General features: G+C 42.3%; 2 protein-coding genes across 4 annotated transcripts in view; one reads left to right on the top strand and one right to left on the bottom strand.

The window, feature by feature from the left end:
• Nucleotides 1-281: 281 nt before the first annotated feature.
• Nucleotides 282-7,953, top strand: tp53i13 (tumor protein p53 inducible protein 13). Its single transcript, XM_034867915.1, has 10 exons — nt 282-323; nt 393-577; nt 686-760; nt 964-999; nt 1,393-1,451; nt 1,910-1,988; nt 2,727-2,855; nt 3,586-3,795; nt 3,956-5,006; nt 5,565-7,953. The coding sequence occupies exons 2-10, from the start codon at nt 461-463 to the stop codon at nt 5,669-5,671; spliced, it is 1,863 nt and encodes a 620-aa protein (XP_034723806.1). The 5' UTR covers nt 282-323; nt 393-460; the 3' UTR covers nt 5,672-7,953.
• A 2,839-nt stretch (nt 7,954-10,792) lies between these two features.
• Nucleotides 10,793-21,144, bottom strand: part of git1 (G protein-coupled receptor kinase interacting ArfGAP 1) — a 21,140-nt gene continuing 10,788 nt past the window's right edge. For 2 of the 3 annotated variants that reach the window (XM_034867911.1, XM_034867912.1), the window contains 12 exons: nt 20,930-20,978; nt 20,335-20,407; nt 19,542-19,639; nt 18,388-18,499; nt 17,891-18,015; nt 16,746-16,898; nt 15,243-15,614; nt 13,391-13,471; nt 12,977-13,053; nt 12,409-12,588; nt 11,339-11,402; nt 10,793-11,194 (listed from right to left, as the gene is read on the bottom strand). In XM_034867911.1, the coding sequence (XP_034723802.1) occupies nt 10,979-11,194; nt 11,339-11,402; nt 12,409-12,588; nt 12,977-13,053; nt 13,391-13,471; nt 15,243-15,614; nt 16,746-16,898; nt 17,891-18,015; nt 18,388-18,499; nt 19,542-19,639; nt 20,335-20,407; nt 20,930-20,978 (1,600 nt within the window). In that variant the 3' untranslated portion in view covers nt 10,793-10,978. The remainder of the gene's footprint in view (nt 11,195-11,338; nt 11,403-12,408; nt 12,589-12,976; nt 13,054-13,390; nt 13,472-15,242; nt 15,615-16,745; nt 16,899-17,890; nt 18,016-18,387; nt 18,500-19,541; nt 19,640-20,334; nt 20,408-20,929; nt 20,979-21,144) is intronic. The other variant, XM_034867913.1, reaches the window with a different exon arrangement.

Here is a 21,144-nt window from a genome sequence, read left to right as displayed (position 1 = left end):
CAGCAGCGCGTCACCACACCGGAAATGGGATTTGATTCTCACAATAAAAGCAATATTACAATTTTAATGATAAGCCAAAAAAACAACAAAGACTGCATCTCACATAATTACAAAATAGCGTATGGAGTACTTAACTGTCTCACTATATGTAGGAACAGAGAAACATACTAATATATTAAATATTAAATATTTAAATTACCTACTTAAATTGATGACCCAGATTTTATTTTGAAATTCGCGTAAGGAAAACGGACATTATCTTTTAACAATGTGAACAACTTGACATTTATCATACACTGGCGAAGTAGCTAAAAGTTATGGAAGTATATAACACTTTATCACCTTTTATTTATTATTCTATTATGAAAGCTCCGTTCTTTGTCGCTCTGTAGCTAGAGGAGCAAACGGAATCTATGGCAGCCATCTAAATATGCGTCTGTCTGGTCATAATTGAAGGACCATGCCGAGCCAAACGACGTCCCCGCCGCCGCTGACAGTGACTGTGTTTGCAGCACTCTGGGTCAGTTTGGGTCGGTGTGGTGTGTCTCTGGGACCGCCGGGATGTGACAATGGAAAGGTTACTTACAATTTATATAACCATAAAATGTTTGTGTGTGTCTGCCATAACGTTAACAGTGTTATTCAGTAATTGTAGCCGCACTCACATTGTGTGTGTGTGTGATAGCTGTCTTTGGATAGGGACCTGCCTGCTGTTTATTGGGACTGTCCAGGGTCTACTACTTCGCCAGTATCTCCTCAGGTAACTATGGATACAGCTGACATCATCATCGTCTATGCTAGCATGACCTCCAAAGATGGGTAGGGTGCTAAACATCATGGGGAAGTAATAGTTGTGGTGTATCCTTATTGGCACTGCTGCTAGTGTAAATCAGCTCAGAAAGCTACATTTTTTCGTTCAGGTTGCTCCATCAGTGGTTTAACCAGACTCGTTCTTATCTACAGAGACGTCCCAGTATTGACACGGTGTATGATCCTGTGGTGAGTAAGCACTTTACCAAGCATTGTATGTGCGTTTTACCCAACCTTTGACCCTCATACACCAATGGCTATTTCTCAAAAGTCAAAGCACAATGGGATAGCACTCTGTGACACACATGCAAATTCAAATTCTGAATTCTGAACAATGCATGAAATGAACCAAAAGCTTTGCCCTGTTTAACTTTACAAAGAGTGTTTTGTGATATATTGAAATTTGTAAGTTGTGGTGTCAGTTTGAGGTATTAAACATCTTCCTTGTTATATTATTGTTGTTAACAACAAATGGGTGTAAACTGAAAAGCTTTTAAGTGTTTGTCTTGGGTGACTGATGACTGGGTGTAACATAGAGATTAGGTGATAAAAATAATTTGGCGAGATTTCTTTTCACTGCAGCCAGCCAGGCAGATCTGCATGGATACATCTATTTCCTACAACCATACCATTCCCAACAGGTAAGGCTGTTTGGACAGGCAGATGATGCACTATGGAGATGTGGGTAAGAGACACTGACACATGCACACATGTTGGTGGCAGTAGCTCAGTCAGTAGGGAGTGGGGTTGGGAACTGGAGGGTTGCTGGTTCAAGTCTCCATACAGACCAAAGTATGGTGGTGGACTGGTAGCTGGAAAGGTGCCAGTTCACCTCAAGGTGCTCTTGATTAAGGGACCAAATCCCCAACTGCTTAGGGCGTCTTTCCATGGGCAGACCCCCCCCCCACACACACACACACACTCTGACATCTCTCTTTTTAGTGCATGTGTGTAATTCCTGTGTCTGTAAAGAGTGAAAACATTGTAATTGTTCTATGCAGGATTAATAAAGTATACATTATTATTATACACACCTTTTGGTTTCTGTGGGGTTTCTTCAGGATATTATTATTTATACATGTGTGTGTGTGTGTTGTAGTGGAGCGTACAGACCAGTAAGGGCAGAGTGTGGAGAGTACTTGTACTGTCCTCCTCAACGGTGGCTCAATAACTTGCACGTAAGTTGCAACATCAAACATGTCTTGGTGTTCTGTCTCCAGTCTGTCAGTTTTTGTAGTAACTCCAGTTAGTCCTTTAGTAGTGACAAGATAGTTAACAGTTAACACAGTATAGTGGTTCATCTTTGTATATTCACATCGAATGCCTTGTTTTTTTTTCCCTTAGGATACTGTAGTTTTAACATATGGGGTTGATAGACACTTAGAGTTCAGTGGTTGTAGACTGGCAGCCAATTCTTCTGGGTCACTGATTTGCCAACAGTTTCTCCTGTATTATTTCCTCAATCTAGAAATATTTGTTTAAGCATCAAACTGTGGAGTTAAAACTTAATCTTTATATAACATTTTTTTTAAACTTAAAGTCACATTCTACCTGTCTAGACCTTTGGCAAACAGTAATGCCATATGTGGGATTTAACTAGCAGTAATGGTCTGGGATTTGTATTAAAGCAACACCATACTGGAGACTGCAGCGTGTTTCACTAACACATTAGTTGGTTATTCTCCACAAAGAAACCCATATGTATTCCCTTAGGAATCATTGCCTGCTGAAAAACATTACCAGACAAGGAGGGAATACAATACTGCCAGTATTGTAAGCACTTAGTCTTAGTTACTATGTCATAATTGTGTCAAAGTTCGGTGTAGGCCAAATCGGTGTAAACTCTATGGTAATGGTAGAGGATGTGGACGAGGATGGTCATATGAGTTGTGACATGTGTTTTGTTTGTTTTCTAGCACGGAGCATCTGTTTTGCTGTACCATCCCTGTGCGCCTCTCCATGAGCGTCTCCTTCTGTCTGTCCTGGCCCGCTCGTGTCTGCCAGACCACATTCTAACCTCACATCCTCAGCTCAATGAACACATGGTGAGACAGGCGCCCTCTCTCTGTTCTCTAACCCACCAAAGGTAGTAAGGGACAGTAGAATCTCAATACTTCTTTACATCTTCTGTTCACTTGTTAAAAATTTTGAACTTAGCATACTATGCCTTTGTTCATTTCAACACCTGAGCAAAACTGAAGATGCAACTCAATACTTCTTTCCCAAATAACCTATTCTGCCTAAACCGGGATTGTTTGCACATCCTCTCTTAATATTTGTGTGCACATTCCCCACAAAACTCTACAGCTTGCCAATTCAAAAGCCTTATATATTTTATTTCACATATTTGGTTATTGTCCTTCTCATATGTCTATACGGTCATTTTTCTATTTCTTCTCACCAAATGCATACGCTGGGGTGAATTATTTAATCTTTGTAAATTATAGAGTATGGTCTTGACTCTATCTGGAAATAGTGTCCTGCAACTTCTGTTATGATTTGACACTAGAAATAAAACTGAATTAAATTGCATGCACCAAACTACAAGGCAATTCATAGTGTGGAAAACCTATCTGGTAATAAACCCCTTTCTGATTCTGATGCAAGACCAGGCCACATTTAATTGGTTTACAACAACCTTTATGTAAGTGGGAAAGAAAACATTACAGTTTGAGGCACAGCAGTAATATACGAGGCCTTTTTGTCCCTGTCACCAGGCATAAGGACGTTGAGGACAGAGAGAGAGTTTATATTTATTGTTTGCTTTGTGTTCAGCCAATTGCCTTGGTGTCATGGGGTCACACCTTGGAGCTGGCCACCGTGACCTCTTCAGACGTCTGTAATTGGCTGGAGACCACAACAAACACACCAAAACAGTTTGGTGGTTTGAGCCAGAGCAGGAAGTACAACCTGTTGTTAATCCGGTCAGCCGAGCAGCACCGGCAGCAACATGCACATCCAGAGGAACACTTCGCAAAAATGAAGGTTTGGAGACTTGACTGACAACTTTGCTTATTTTGTATGTTTACATTAAGTGAATTATCTGTAATTTGACATGTGCTGCAATAAAAGAAGCATAGAAGAGGAATTACAGCAGGATTTCATGTGTCTCTTACTCGCTGTTGTTGTAAATGTAAATCCCCAGTCTCTGAGGCAATGCTGTGAGCAGACCATCTCTTCTCTGCTGACTGGAGCGACGGAGATAGAGTCCAACCTGAAGAAGGAAAGATTGAGACAAATGAAAGAGGAAGGAAAAAGGAGGCAGAGAAGAGCTGCCATTAGAGAAAAACAAGACAATGTTAAGGAGGAGAGCGCGAGACAAAACACACTAACACACCAGCCCACCAACGGTAAGACAGGGAGTTTCCATAACTCCAACGGTACATTTGGACCATCAGCAGGTCCTCTTCCAGGCAACAGGACTCTCTCAGATCCTCCAGGTTCTAGGGGAGCTCCTTCTAAATCTAAGATCCAGAATACAAATCAGAGCCTTAAACCAATGGCCACAACTCCTTTGGAGTCAAATATGTCTGACCTCAGAAACTCAAACCCCTCTGGTGGGGTGGATCTTGGTGCAGATGGTGTGAACAGGGAACATAATGATACCGCGAGGCCTGAAGCCCGGGTCCTCGGTTCCAAAGATAAAGGTATAGACTCAGCCAAGCAGAGGGACGACTACTCTGTTGGACACAGCCCGAAAGAGAAAATCTCTACAGAGAAAAACTTTGATAAAGGCAACACAGCAGATGGCACAATGAAGGTCAATGAAGTGGTGAATGTTAAAGAGAGAGAGTTGGAACATAAGCAAACACACAGTGACACACACTCTCAACACAAAAGTGAAAAGATTGGCTTTGGTTCTGTTTCCAAATCCCAATCAGAGTCGCCACCTCAGCCACAACAGCACCAGAACCCACAGTCAGCCACTTCCCTGCCCAACAGCCCCGACTGTGGCAGCTGCAAAGGAGCAGAACACTGTGACTGCAACAAGGCGTCAGGGGCCTCGGCCGCTCTCGTGAATAAAGGGTGGCTGAGGACCCCCAGGACAAACGAGGGAGTGTGGGCAGCAGCAGCACTGGGCTTCCTGCTGATTCTCCTGACCCTGTCAGTGCTCCACACACGCCTGTACCGCCACTGGAGGACCGCACCCAGTCTTTACTGGCACGACCCTCAACAGGACTACGACAGTGTGGCAGGTAGGTGGACAATCACCAGTAAACTGTTCTATTCCTCAAACCAATCCTGACAGCCAGATTGTTCATAGTAATCAAAGGTGCTCTAAGAAGCGATGTCACGCGTTTTTAAGGCTACAACCTTTGTCACATACAGCATACATCTCGTCACTATCCGCGAGCTGCCTGTCCCCTGAACACACAATTATAAAACAGGGTCTCTGTAGACAGCCCAGGGTCTACAAACGTCAACAAAAACAAACTGAGCCAGCCTGCACCACCAAACATACACAGTGTTCCAGCAGATAACCAACAAAAAGGATTTGGGGGTAGTGGTTTTGGGGTTAGTGCGCGGAAAGGAGGGGGGGGGAGATGGGATGAGGAGGAGGGAGGGGCAAGCTAGTCTCCGTTTTGTTTGACAATACTTCGAAGGTCAACAAGAAGTGACATCACCTGACATCGCTTAGAGCACCTTTAACACAGACAGGATGAACCATACACATAAACTTTTCAATGAAGGGAATGATTGTTTATATTCTTAAACTTTTTCTTTTGTGTGTGTGTGTGTGTGTGTGTGTGTAGATGTGATCCGCAGGAGGCTACGAATTGCAAACAGGAGGCGGAAAAGGGGCAGGAGACAGGAGTGTGTTCTTCTGCCCAGCTCCTCCAGCTCAGAAGAACATCTATAGAAACATGAAGGACAAATCCCAGAGAACGTAGAGGACGTGGACAATACTGGCAACAACCTGTCTATCAAAATAGTTACTAGATAACCTGAAAAGCTCAAGCTGAAATTCCACAAAGCTGCTCAAGGGTCAGTTAGATCCTGTTTCCAGATTTATTGGGTACAGAGTGAATTGAAAGAGGTCCTCTTACATTTTTGTTTTTTTGGGGGGACCATCTTTATACCTACTTTTCCTTGTGAAGGAGGGAGAACAGAAAAACATGTTTTGACCATCCAAAACAAGTGATGTGTTATAAACCGCAAGAACACAACTAAATTATTTCTCTTTCAAATATTGTATGTTTGTCATAGATTTACCATTTAATAATATTGTAACCAAAACCACAGTTCCCAAATAACAAGCATCAAAGAATATTGACTAATGAGTACTGGTACAACCCTCATCAGTCCTGTGGTTCTGGATCAGTCCTTTGGGGACATCCTCACAAAGAGAAGCCCTCAGGCTTTATTACAGAAAGTGACCTTCACATTGTATGTATTTGTATTTGTTCCAATACTCATAATACTCTCCTACACATTACACAGTGTATTTGTCTTAGTTTGCTCAATGCATGTACAGTATATCTTTTATTGTTCTATATTTAGTCTGAAATTTGATTTTATAAATAGTTTAATAGTAATATTCTGTTGCTTTTACCTGTGAAGGTTTAGTATGTGAATATGTTGCTGTTCTAAGCAACGCTGTGTGCGGTGTTAGTTTTAATTTAAATAGTACAAGCTGTATTTTTGGACAAGCATTAGTGAAGGATTTTTTAAAGACAAACTCGTCACAGAAGCGTTGAGGGCGTGGACTTTTGCTTGAAACTATTTTTTTTTTTGGAATGGATGTCAGGATGTTTTCTCATATCTTTTATGAACATAAGCAAATGTTAGCTTGGACCAGTTATAGCCGGACCGATAACTCAATTTTTACCTGATGCCATTTTTTAAGGATCCCTTAAATTTTTTTGTTTTGAAGAATTGTGACAAAAATATGCACTGATGGGGTCATCTTACTGTAGAGTAATACACTTTCTAAATAACCTCAAACTTATCTTTAGCATTTCTGCGACTCTACCAATATATTGGCTGATTTGAGTCTAGCTCTAACTCAAATCTTGAGAAGGAAACAAGAGAAATGCATTTTACAGACACATGTACAATAAAAATAAGACCTTATTTAATTGGTTCCTATACATATTCTAAATGCTATGGTGGGTTGTAGTGGTCTTATTGTAACTACATACTTTTACTTTTGTCAGTTGCTTTTTCTAGAACTTGTCAATGGAAGTAAAATCTAAGGCACTAACAGTGGTGTGATTGTCTTCATTAGTAAACTGCTAGTATAAAACCAGCTCAACAATGTAAAAATAATTCACCTTTAATGTCAAAATTGTTTTTTTTTAGTAGAAGTTTGATTCTTTTATGAATAGAAAGTGCAGTATGGTGCAGTTTTTCGTTCCCTTTGCTAAAAATGTCAACAGCATCATTTAGTTCACGTTTTCTCTAAAACTGAAAGGTTTCAGCAAGACTGATACTGTTTACACATTACAGAGATGTTAAAACACGCTTGGTCTCTATTAGAGTGAGCATTTATACAGTAAAAATAAATGTGAAGGTATATCAAGGACAATTGACTTGTTTTACTATTTTATTACAAATGTACAGCTTATGAGTTTCCATTACGACTGACCTTTTTGAGTCATTGTTTTCTCTACTTTATACAGTTTTAACATCTTCTGTTAAAAGATAACTCCAATCACCCATCTCCCAATCTGTAGAGCTGTAATGACACACAGGGACAGCAGCCGCACAGGCCACAGTGCACCGCCAATGGCTGAGTATCAGAAGGGCGTTTGTGTGCGTGTGTGTGTATAATAAACTGGCTGCAGATTTAATGTTTGTACTTTGTAGAAGGTTTGGTCCAACTGATAAGTTGAGGGTGTGTGTTTGATGAATCTTGGACAGGATTAAGGTGTAGAAAGTGTTGGACATGAATTGACGGAAGCATTTAACATTCATACTAGAGGCCCCCTATGTAGTGTCTACTAACCCGGAAAAGGACTAGGCCATGTGCGTTTTAGACCCTTCTCCTGACGTTTTGAGATGACTGTAGTGCTTAGCCAAAGTGCGCTTCAGACCTTTTCTATTGCCCCACCCCGATTCAAACCCTGCATCCTGCACCTAATGTACTTGTGCTAAGACATTTGGGAGCGTGCAGTACAAATGTGGATCCTACTATATCCAGCTGGTGTTTGAAAATAGTGCAACTCAGACCACACCGCTGAGTGATCGCATTCATTATACTGTTGTTCTCGGTCTTTTCTTCCTGCCAATTCTAGTAGGATTCGCCAATATGTACAATAGAACTACATAAGGGGGTAATACCACAGCACAACCATACTCACAAGTCTTATAATATCTACAAGTACATTGGTGCCAAGACTGAAAAGCTGAATGACAATTGGTGAAAAGATCTTGTAGCCGGAAGCCCACTTGGACCAAGAAATAGGCATGAATATCTTGCAAACATAACCTTAACATATAGCTTAATATAAAATATAGCATGAAAATATATGTTCATATATATGGCTCTAGTCTAAAACTTGGGCAATCATGATCGAAGGGACAAGCTTTTCTGCTAGCCCTTTCTGCTCGGTGTGTGTGTTTTTTGTTCAGGAATTGGTACATCACTGTAACTCAGCCAGTCAAACAGGCGATAATGATAATGTCCAAAGGCATCAAATGGAACAGTCAAAGACTCCGAGTGATGATGATGATGAGGAGGAGGAGGAGGAGGGGGGGGGGGGGACAACAACAACAGAAGTACAGAATGTGGTCTAGCATCAGTCTCTAAAAGTGTTTGGGGTTAATTAAGATCTAATTGCTTCTTGCTAAAAGGCAGAAATACAAGAACAAAATTGAGATGCAACTGCCGTTCGAGGGATAAGATCATTATCTTAGGCAAGTAAATTAAATGTGCAAAGGCTTCCTGAGCACCGTGCGTGATTATAGAATATATACCAATGCAAGAACAACCGACTGTTAAAGCCACAAACACTTTGAGAAACCGGCGACAAAATCACTGGAGAAGGATCAGATGTGAACCTAAACTAGAAAAAGACGGTCCTCCTGTCAGCTAGGAAAACTTTTTTGATCTATCTGCAGCCTTTGTTAAAGAAAAGACCATATTTGTTCGGCACAGTACAACTTTAAAACCTCCAGGAGGGTTAGTGCGCTCTCTTTGTGATAAAAACAAAACAAAAACATCTTTGTTCCCAATGCTGTCTCCCATTAGCAGTGCTCAGAGACAGTGAGCTAGAAGTGACAACTTCTGGGGCCCAGATCAGCAGGCCGTGACAGAGAAGCAATCGGAAAACAGAACGTGGGCTTGATTGTGCTTGCCAGACAGTCTAAAAAGTAAACATAATGCATGGCAACCTACATCAAGCACACTTGAGGTGGTTAAATCAATTTCAAATGAGTGTATATTCTCAAATGAAATGAAGCAACGGGTATTCCTTATAATTACTTTCCAGGTTGCTAGATCTGGTGCTTTTCACGGGACTACTTAAAGCTTAACTGCAACATACCAGTATGTGTATCAACTTAATGTGTGACTCAACATTTGTTACCATGCATACAAATAATGGCTGCTGTGTAATACCAGCATCCACGAGTACACCCGCCATGTAAATATCATCCTGCTTTAAACCAAGTCTGGAGGGGGTTAGTCCTCATACACAAACTGGACCAAATATTATCTTGCTTGGCACAGCAAGGATGAATAGGTTTTTTGAGATGATTCCACTGGTTGTGTTAAATGAGGCAAATCATGAGATAAGTCAAGCCAAAACATTTTGATCAAGGTCCTGTCATAATGCACCAAGGGGCTTTTGGTCTGACAGAAAATCAAGACCAAAAACAAATCTCCCCCAACACGCTCTCCCCTTTGGCAACTGTTTAACCCCTTGGCAACGGGTGACATCACAACAAGAAAAAACCCTCAACTGTCACTTAGAAAAGGAGTGCTTGAAAAATGTTGAGGACCATCACAGGTTATTTCTTCCATGTGTGTGTGTGTGTGTGTGTGTGTGCTTACTTAAATCCCAGTTAAGCACATACTTCCACCTGTCTCCCTATTCACTAAATGAGAATCATATTTGAGACAATAAAATAAACATACATAAACAGTTAAATCAAGATGAAAGTCAGTAAAAATGCCATTACAAAAAAACAATAGGCAAAATAAACAACAAGTCACAATTATTCCAGTGTAAGTGTTTGTGTAAGTCAGTCATTTTTTCTCCTCAGAGGTGCAGACCAAACCAATCTGCGTATTAAAAAAAAAAAAAAAAGAAGACGAAGAGAGGAAATAAATCAAAACATGCCAGATCATGCTGTGTACCACCGACAACAGAGGGTGACGGGTCGGAGAAACGCTGGAACTCCCTCCATAGCTAACCCAGGAGGAAGCTTCTGTGAGGCTGGGTGGGGTGGGGAGCTGGATGGGTCCCAGGAGATCCTCCTCTGCACTGCAAGGGAATCTTGACTGGGACGGGTTAGGAGACAGAGGGGCCTCGTGTCTAGTTGGAGAGAGAGAGAGAGAGAGAGAGAGAGAGAGAGAGAGAGAGAGAGAGAGAGAGAGAGAGCGGGGGGGCAGGAGAGAATGTCCTGACTCCACAGGACAGAGGGACAGAGATGGCGTGTGGAGTATGTCATTTTTTGGTCTATCTACTTCCTCTCTCCCTAGTTCAGGTAAACCGGGAGAGGGAGGGATGACGAGTGACAGGTGAGAATAAATAAAGCAGTATCACCTCCCGATCCAGCTCATTGTACATCGCCGCCATTGTATTTCACGTATGCTTATCACAGTTTAAGTGGTTTATTATACACATTCGATTCCAACAGTTTACTTAGGTTGCAGGAGGCTGTAGTTCCCATGTTGGATCCTTCCACTTGTTCTACCCTACTTTCTCTTCCACACTTGTGGAATTTCTCCTTTTTCAGTCGCATGTAGTGTTTCTACCAAACAATCAATTCGCTTTCATCCGATTCCTTAGCCATGCATATTCCAGACTTTTATCTTCCCTCATCACGCCCATCATTCTCCTGATCCCTCCCACTCCCTCTTCCGCTCAATAATAGTGTGATCTGGTTTTCCCCTCTATCTTCCTCTCCGAGAAGCCCCTCCCCATCCCTCTTAGCCCACCCATGCTTTGATCCGTTTTCTCTCCCTCTTCCCTCTCGATCCATCCATGTAGTTGTTGGGTCACTGTTTCTTCTCACGAGTGGTGATGGTGACCAGTTGCTTGGCAGCCTTGGCGATGTCGTAGGCGCACTGGATGACCTGCTGAGTGAGGAGTTGGTAGTCCACCGCAGGGCCGCCAGGCTCTGAGGGCGCCGCCTTACGGCACTCCACCTGCAACCGCGAGGCACTGGATGCCAGCAGGCGGAGGGAGCAGTGGACTGCATCTAACGCCGGGCGCTACAGAGAAATGAAGGGAATCAAATTCAACTTGCATGGTGTAAACAGATCAAGGTAGATAAAGAGATCAAAAGGCAGACAAATAAAAGAGAAAAATAGACACACAAAGAGAGAAATGAAACATTAGAAACTTAGGGAACTTACTTTGGGGAAGAGTGAAGCCATCTCAGTGACAGCAGAGTGGATCTTCTCAGAACATGGAACGAAGCTAAAAAGGAGATGCATTTTTTATGAGATGATTGAGGCAAGAATGTTGCTTGTTACTAAACGGACATGTCTTAAAACACCTTTTAATTGGCATTCAGTTTTCAACGGTGGCCTGATTCTAAGCTTGCTTTATTTGTATATAACATTATACGCAACAAGGCAACTCACACACAATTTCATTGCAACATCGACAACTGCATTTGCATGGTGCAGCTGTTTATAAGTAAGTGTGTATGCGTGTAACAGAATATCTGAAAAGAGGATTCTGGAGCTAGATGTTCCTGCAACTTCTCAATGTGTTATCCAATCAAGATGATCACTTGTCAGCGAGGATATAGTCTTTTTTGGCAGACCTATCTCCACAGGGTTTTGGAGAAAGGACTGGCTAAAGCCCAGATACATTATGGGTTTAGAAGAAAATATGCTTTGTGTTGTTTGGATGTCTTTAAATCAATCACAATTGTCTTGGGTGGCGCTAAGCTCCGGTCGCAGAGAAGGTGCCTCTGCAAAATGGTCTCGGGAAGGAGCTTGTTTGTGGAACATTTGCACCTGGCAGAAGAAAACACCCCAATAAATTGTTAACTGTTGAATTTAACTGTTCACACAACACAGTAACATGAGCTATTTAAATTGGCTGCATACATGGTTAACCGTAATTTGCTCTTAACAGTGTATCGCTGTGTACTTTGCCCATAACCACCAATCTGTCCTGAAACATCCCAGCTAGACAGTAAATGTCGCAAACCTGTATTTTTGTAAATCTTTACAATCATTGACCCAAAAACCAAGCAGACCTATGTTGTTGCACCATCCTAATTTTCTTTAAAACTTGCCATTTTCAGCCAGTAAAGTTTGTTATTATATTTTGAGAACGGAAACACACGGAGGGCAGAAATTGAGGGGCAAGGCCTGACATTCCAGACTAGCAAGGACATAGTTAATAGTGTTTAGTCTAAGGTAGAGAAATGTTTCTAGTGCCACTTTTACCCATCTTTGGGGTGTCTTACCTGTCATGTTTGAACTCCTGAGCAGCCCTGAGCAGCTCCTGGATGTTCTTGGTTACCTGCTCAGTCTTCAGAATGACATCCTCTGTGCAGGGCAGGGTGGGGTCTGGCTCTCCCACATCCCCACCTCCTCCCTCCTCAGACTCCCCACGACCACCTTCCTCCTCGCTGCTGCGCCCCATACTGAGAAGAGAAACGCATACATACACTTTAATAATTAACACCTTGGGCGACCTTAGTGAGCAGTCTCAGAGGAAAATAATCAGTTCGAGCATCTTGACACTTTAAGAGTTTAACATCTTAAGAGACCAGCCTGTTTATTTCTCATTAACAACTCTCAGCAATTAACCCCCATACATGTGTGTGTGTGTGTGTGTGTGTGTGTGTGTGTGTGTGTGTGTGTGTGTGTGTGTGTGTGTGTGTGTGTGTGTGTGTGTGACAAATGTACAGTGCGGCATAGTTAGAAAATGCATTAAACAGGAAATAACTGGTTTTGGTTTCTAGCAATTAGAAAACTGCAGATTAAAACACACTTGTCCTTGTGTGTACAGTGACGTGCAGTGGGTCTGACCTTAGCGAGAGGTCGTATGTTTGTGTGTTGTCATAGTCGCTGTCAGTGCCACTGCCATGCTTCTCTAGTTTGGGGATCTGGGGAGAGAAACAGCAACAACAGGCTCCATCAGGCCAATGATCACCCACCTCACCAAACCGCCCGAGCCGTTAACTCGTGCAGAGCTCCCCCAAAGTTCAACCATTTGTTTCCAGTGAATGTCACAATTTCAAGTCCACTAAATTGCGTAGATTTTAAAAGTTGTTTCAAATCATCAGTTTGAATCTTTTAAATAAATCTAAAAAACATTCCAAGCTCTTGTAGTATTTGTAGGTAGCTGATTTTGACAATAAAAGTCTATAATCTCAACTTCCTACTGTACAGAATCATGAAGGTCGGAAAATCAGTCCACAACCAAAAACTGTAAACCCTCACCATGTATCTGCCCATCTCGGTAGATCCAGACAGATGTTGGCCTCCATATGGTGCTGGACCCCCTACACCACCCTTCCGTACCTGTGAAAAGTGAGGGAACAAAAGGAAGGGGAGAAAAAGAGAGAGATGGAGGGATAAAGATAAGAGAAAGAGCAAAACGTGGACAAAGAGATGGAGAAGGGAATGAAAGATTAGCAGACAGATATGGATAAAGAAATAGGGAAAAAAAGTTTGGAGAAAGAGAGATAGAGATTAGATGTTTTTAAAAACAGCAGAAAAACAAGATGAATGAGCCAGTGAGAGCAGCGGCAGATCAACTTGGCAGCGAACACATCGTCCCATCAAGACTACATGCCTCTATAGTTATCCAACACTGAAATACAAAGAACACTGCTAACTAAACTAACCAGTGATGACCAGCTATACATCACACAGAGCATCTAAAAAGGACTACACACATATGTTACACTAATGTTGATCTCCATTATTAGAATGCATAATAAGCAGAAGTGGTGCATAGTTGCATGTGAGAGAATCGTAATTTTGATGAAATGGCAAACAATGCAATGACAGACAGAATGCTTACATCCAGAGGATGCACGGCTGCACTGCAGTGAGCAAGGGACAGACAGGTGAAGAGACAGACAGACAAAAAGAAAACAGACAAACAGGTAAATCTTTGTGTACAGAGACGGTGAATTGGCTACGACTCCATGGAGGTCTCCATAGAAGAGTTGACAGTAGTGGTGAATGGTTGTGTTCCTGCATACTGTAGCTTTACAGATGCTGCTGTAGGATGAATGCTAGTGAATGCTATGACTGGTCACCTAGCTGTCTGCTGTAATTACGGAAGCACTAAGAGGCAAGTGAGAAAAATATTCTTGTGATCCATTCAAGAAAAAAAAGGTTTTGCGTATGTGAAAAACATTTATTTGTGTTTGTTGTTGTAATACTCATTGTAATATTCATCTCCACTACCTCATGTTTTAAAAATAGGACTAAAACTCACCTGGCACCTGGATGAAAACCTGTATGCCTTCCGTCCTATTTAAAACATGGGGTAGTGGTGCACTGCAGCCTCTTGTGGCCAAATTGAGTATTACAAGAAATACCTAAAAAAATAAAATAAAATAAAAACATTTACATAACTTAGAAAGATTATCCTGGCAAAATCTTTATTTCACCTGTCTGTAAGTCATAAACACAAGAAAACAATTTAGATCAGACTAATCACCACAATTTTTTTCTCTCTTGCCTCTCAGGGCTTCCATACTTATCAGCCACTTTACAGTGTGCGTGTGTGCGTGTGTGTGTGTGTGTGTGTGTGTGTGTGTGTGTGTGTGTGTGTGTGTGTGTGTGTGTGTGTGTGTGTGCGCGCAATAGCATCGGTATGTGATCATTGTAAATCCTAAATTAAGCAGCTGACCAGAGGCAGGACAGCTAACTAGAAGGTCAAAACGGGTTGAAAATGAAAAGGTCAAAGGGTAAAGAGCAGGCTAGAGAGAGAGATCACAGGCATCGCCAGGCAACCAAACAACGCAATCCCTATTTTCCATCTTTCTCCAAGACGTCACACCTATGCACTTCCCCTTTATTATGCTAAAAAACATTAGTTAATGTCTTATTGTTCTTAGACAAATCAGTGCTACACTTTCACATTTAAATGGGGGCCATGCACAACTGGACATTTCAAAGAGAAGGATCGGTAATTGAGATGCAGGAAGAGATAAAGTTGAAGGGAGATAGAGAGATCAGGATTGGACTATCACCTATTAATATGGCCAAAGAGAGCCAATCAGGACCACCAAAAGGAAGGTGGGAGGTAGAAGGGGCCGCGGGAGTTCTAACTTACGCTGGGTGTGTTGAGGGGTTGCAGGCGGGCTGCCAGGGAGTCCAGGACTGGGGGACCATGGGCCGTGGGGCCGGGGGCCGCCCCTGGCTCGTACATAGAGAAGGCCTGGCGGTCCCTTCGGTGGGGATGGGAGTGGGGGGCAACCGAGGAGGGCACCGACAGCCCCGGGGGGTCCGTTCCTGTCCCAAACCCACCCAAACCCACTCCGCCTATTCCTCCTCTCATCCCACCCACTTGCCAGTGGCCTCCTCCTCCTCCTCCTCCTCCTCCTCCTCCTCCTCCACCGCCAGGACCCCCTACCCCATGGCCAGCTAACCCCCCAGCCTGCTGGCCCCCCCGCAGCACACTGTTCTCTGTCTGCATCCGCGTGATCTACAGGAGAGGAGGATAGGAGCAGGGAGGGATGAGAGGATGGAGGGAGGGACATGGGAAGGTTGAAGGGAAGGGAGTGGGTGTCAACTGAATGGTTAAAGACAAGCATCCGTACACATGTACAGTAAAAGGCTCACACAAACTCATACATGTTACTCATCAGTACTCGGGAGAGAGGGGATATGTAGTAAAGACACATCAATAGGTGGCATGCCAAGGCAGAGATTGGTTCTTGGAAAAGGAAACATAGGCCATCCTGTATAAATCTATTTTCATAGGTCAATATGGGCTCACCTGCACTGAGTGTACTGTTGACTATGATTACATCTGACCACAGTATTTGTTATCTGCATTGTGTGTGGACATAAGTGTTTGCTTGTACAAGTGCATGTTTGCCTCAATGCTTTACTATATCCCCTGTCAAATGACAAAAATGAACGCATGAATGAATCATGGGTCACATTAGCGGACACTGGCAGCCATTAATGAGTACAATGAGATTATGATGACAACTACCAGGGAACCAAATGAAGCAACAATGAAGATTATTAATTGAAAACTGTCTAAACTAAAAATGACAACTTAAATGAAAAGAGTATTTGTAGCACCAATGCCGTCTGCTTTAGTTACTAAATACCACTGGAAAGCTGTAACCAAATACATCTTCCAGAGACAACAGTGTAGAAAAATGACACCCTGTCAGGGAAAATACATCAACTTGCAAAGATATTAAAATATTCACTTGTCTCTCCATCACCGTGCCCTCCTTCTGTCTAAACTAATTGTTGCTTCTCATTTTGCCAACGCGTCTCTGTCTCTTTATCTTCTGAGTTCTTAAATACCCTCTCTTCGCCTAGGCATCATCTCATTTTATAATCCAACTTCTCCAGTAGGTTTTATGTTCTCCTTAATAAGAAACAGTTAATGCTGACTTTTCTTGCTTTATCCCATCTCTCTTTCATGCACCCTGTTGCTCTCTGCTCTTATTAAATAAGATCAAAACTGAAATAAAAATATAAGATAAACTCCCACTTACTGATTTGTCTTTTGCTCTGTACATGACATTCTTTGGTTGAGGTTGTGCAAAAGATGACCCTGTGACCTTATGACTCGCCCCTTCATACTCCCTACCTCCTTCTGGAGCCGCCGGAGCTCATCGCTTAGGTTGTTGTTGACCTTCATCAGCTGTTGCACCTTGGCTTCTGAGGAGGCCAGCGCCTTCTTTACCTCCAGGTACTCCTGCAAGGTGATGGGGCCGTCTGACAAGTCTGATGAGTCCATACTCTGGATTGATAGAAGATCCGGGCAAGCGGACAGACCGTTAAAAAGAAAGTGAGAAACACAGACAAGTGGACAAAAAGGCACAAACAAAGTGAGTAAATTGACATCATGAGACTAGTGAAGCTATTCCAGGGTATAAGCCCAATGTGAAAGTGTTTTTACAAATTAATCCAACTCATACACTGTGTCTTAGGCTGACACAATTATTTGTTAAATACTGCTGTATGTAACATATGCTGTTTGTTGCAGAGGTAAATTAGTGCAATTTGAGGGGTGAAAACACAGCTTAAAACTGTGAGAGGACTGAGGGCTGCAGCCTGGAGGCCAGTACTACAGCTGATCACACGCATATCGACAGTGGAGCCTCAGTTCTTGTTCCCAATGCACCATCTGCCCCCACTTCCTGTGACCATTCTAGCATGCTCAAACACATTTCTAGACCACTCCCTAAAAGTGAATAATGAATGCACATATTTTTAGAATGGAAATGAAAGTGGAATCTCTGACTTGCGGTTTGTCAAAGTTTTCCCCAATGAGTCCAGAAAAGGGAGATAGTTACTGGTTTAGCTGTTGTTTACTTTGTCATTTCTACCACTCCCTCTCCACAACATTTTTCTCTCTCACTCAATCTCCTCTTCTATTCCCTCTCACTACACTCTCTCTCTGTATGAACAATGCCTCTCTGACAAGGATCCAGAATAGCTGATGATGTCACTCAGGAGCTATGTAGCAGCCCTAACTGCTGCCACTCCAGGCAAAGCATGCTGGGACATGCAGTTTTTAATAGGAAATCATGGAATAGCTTTGCTAGCTGATGCAACTGCTTTTCGAATTTCTTTTATATAAGAGGACGATGACTGAAAGTTGAAAACACATTTTAAGTAGCGTGTGCAGAGCTGTAGATTTTACTTTGAATAGGGTGCTGCATTTTATCAAAGTGAGGCAAGATGTACATTGGTTTTCTAAAATAAGTCGTGTGTGTTCAAGTACTATACCTTTGCACGGTTGCTGCGTTGCGTGTTGCTGTTGTTCTGGGTGGTAAGCTCGCTGTCTGTGTCTTCATCAGAGGCTACACTGTCGTAGTCATGCTGGTCATCATCAATGCCCAGATCAAATGGGTCTGACACAGGAAAGAAAATCTTATTTATTACACTTCTCATCTTAAAGTTTATCAGCCCAGCTCTTTTCATTTCTCCCTTGGAAAAGCTCTGACAGAGACGACTGCTGATTGATTTTGGCCACCTTTCTTTCCAACTTTTTTCAATGATATATACAGATAAAAATATACTGGCACAAATGTAACTCCTAAAACATAGCTCCACATTGTTGTACAGAGAGGTGTTGAGAAAAGTCAATATCTATCCATATTTGTAACTAGGTTAAGTTGTATGCCCTTGTTTTTTGCTCCTCTTTAAAAAGCTTGATAATTAATAGCTTAAATAACTTCGTCCGTCTGTCCTAAACTGTCTGTCCCATCCTCCCAGTGTCTCACCAGTTGGACTGCTGAGACCTTTCCCTTGCTGTCTCCTTTTGGCGTCACTCAGGATGTCGATGATGAGTGTGGCAAACTCCCGAGCATTGAAACGAGCCAGCTTCTGACGGCCCTGAGGGAAGAATGAGTCTGGAGTTATTAGAGTGCACACAGCAAGAATGACATGTAGCAAAGGACCATGGGTTGGACTCGAACCCGAGCCGCTGGGTTAAGGACTGAGCCTCAGTATATCCGACAAGCGCTCAACCTTGTGAGCTACTGGGTTGACCAGTCTAAAAAAACTTTTCAAAGTTACTTAAGTTTGTATCATCAGTGTGGAATATAGATACAATCCAGCCCACAGCCAGTGGTTCACTGTGTGACTAGTGTGGCCAACAACCATGGAAAAACACAGTCATACTCAACACACACAAATACACACATAAACACATGAGAAAGAAACACAAACCGTGTCATTACTCGAGTATGCTGGCATCTATATACTATATGAGAATAAAAAGATCACTTTCAAATGAAGTGCTAGAGTAGAACTATTACACAAAGCGATCGCCGATGTGCTATTTAAAAACATCACTTTGGAAGACAAAAGAAGGTAAAATGTTCATCTTTTAAAGTGTTAGTGTGTTTTTCTCCTGTTTGTTTCACCATGATATGTCAGCACAGCACAGTTACTGACCACATTGAACTGCCCAATCAGGGAAAAGCAAACGTGGAGATGCGGGTGTTTTTTCTGTGTGTATGTCCATGTTAAAAGTCAATGTTTATACTATGTGAGAGGAAATATGGGATCTCTCTCTCTCTCTCTCTCCCTCTCCCTCTCCATCTCACAATCTCAGAGAGCGAGAGGGGGGAGAGAACCCCAGATTGATTACATATTCCCTCCTCTTTCTCTGCTTAAGAACATCCCTTGTCAATTTCACACTCATTTTCGGCTTCTCCCCAAAACACATACACTTTCTAACTGTCTTAGATATCACTATCCTATCTTTTATATTTGCACGCCAGTTCTTTCAACAATTTTGTAATTGTCTACAGGTAAAAACTAGCTAACTATTACTATGTATTTATTTGTATCAGCTAATACAAATGTATATGAGTATATGCATGCTACCTGGGTTGTAAGTATGTGTGAGAAAGAGTGTGTGTATGTTTACCTGGTTGCGTGTGGCAGAGTATTCAGGATTGACTGGTAGGAAGGGCACAGCGCTGCGTTCCGTTACCAGAGTGCTGTGGTTCTGGGTTGTAAGCCACACTGGAGACACAAATATGAAGCAAAAAAGAACTCTGTGTGTGTGTGTGTGTTTAAAATGGAACACGGGTAGCCAAACACCCAGTCCATCCACCCACACATGCGCACAGACATAAACAAAGCACAGTAAAAACCATACAGTAGATCCTAAAACTGAATTCCAGCCCCTATTATCCACCGTTGTGCTTTTAGCCCTCCCCTTGTGTGTGGCTGAGTGTGTACGTGTATTTGTGTGTGTGTTTGTCTTTGTATTCTTGCCACTTACCTGCGGTGCTTCTGTCAGAAAGCACAATTTGACTGCTACTGAAGGAAAGGGAGAGAAGAAATGGAAAAAAGAAAAGGAGACAGAGCAAGAAAGAGCAGGAGGAGAGAGACTAAAGAATTTTAGAGGCACTTCCTCACTCTCTCTCCTCCTCCCTCACTGACTCTATTTGGCCTTCCTCTTTAACAGATATTTTCCTTTTCTACTCACTCTCTCCTTCAAATTCACTCTGTGCGCTCAACATTTTTTCTCTAATCACTTCTCTGTGATTTTCTATCACTCCTTTTCTTCTCAAAGTTTATGTCAATGATGTTTTGTGGAGGTGTTTTGTACTTTCAACGTCTTGTTTCCATATAAGGAAAAAGTCCAAACACAAGACATACATGTCTACCCCACAGAGCACCAAAGACTTGAGGAGGGAGGAGATGAGGCTCACCTGCATCGTTTTCTCTGCGATCCACCTCATCATACACATCCATTGCTAGCTCCTCAAACAGCCGATTGTTAAGCTGTCAAACAGACAAACAAATAGTTAAATTAACAGTTGTATTTGTACATGCCTACACATCAGTGCAACATACACCAGTGGAAAAGGAAAAACATTGTGAAGTACGGCTATCTGGGCGGGACATTTTAAGATTTTCCTTGGCATGCAGTTTCATTTTTAGTCTACCATCACATCTGTTCTAAAAACGCCTATGTTATTGTTTCCAACTTAAAATCTTTCAAATGCTGATAACCGACCATCAGCTCTCAGTTTTTGGATTATTAGCATTCTGTGGGGCTGAACAGATGGCTCTGAAGCGGAAGGACATTATTTTGGCAAGTAATAGAAAATCTGGCTATTAGACCAACCAACTTGCTTTAAGTACTTATACTTTTACATTACTTTCAAGCACACAACAAATCTGGCTACTGTCTAAAAAACTAGTAGTAACTTTTACCTTGTCAATTCTTACCACTGTTTGTAGAATTGTGCTGTGAATGTCCAATAAACCCTAATTTAAATCTCCCAATTGAATTGAACTCACCGCTTGAAGCTTCTTCTTGGCAGCCTTGGCCAATTCTGAGAGGTCCAGACTAAATAAAACACAGAGGACAACAGTGAGACAGGCACCACAAAAGATACAGTGGAATAAAGAAAGGGAGGCAGAGGGAGGGAAGAAGATGTGGATAAGGAGAGAAGAGCAAAAGGTGAGGAGGTGGGAAGGGTGTCTGGCAGGGGGGGGGGGGGGGGGGGGGGGGG

The sequence above is a fragment of the Etheostoma cragini genome, chromosome 3 (assembly GCF_013103735.1).
Source record: "Etheostoma cragini isolate CJK2018 chromosome 3, CSU_Ecrag_1.0, whole genome shotgun sequence".
Taxonomy (NCBI): domain Eukaryota; kingdom Metazoa; phylum Chordata; class Actinopteri; order Perciformes; family Percidae; genus Etheostoma; species Etheostoma cragini.
The sequence above is the reverse complement of the archived record's forward strand: the minus strand, read 5'-3'. Positions and strand labels throughout refer to the sequence as shown.

Excerpts from the sequence above, each read along its gene's own strand:
- tp53i13 (XM_034867915.1), top strand. The coding sequence starts at position 461 with ATGCCGAGCCAAACGACGTCCCCGCCGCCGCTGACAGTGACTGTGTTT. Across the intron at positions 1,989-2,726 it reads GGTGGCTCAATAACTTGCAC|CACGGAGCATCTGTTTTGCT; the intron begins GTAAGTTGCAAC and ends TTTGTTTTCTAG. Across the intron at positions 5,007-5,564 it reads GGACTACGACAGTGTGGCAG|ATGTGATCCGCAGGAGGCTA; the intron begins GTAGGTGGACAA and ends GTGTGTGTGTAG.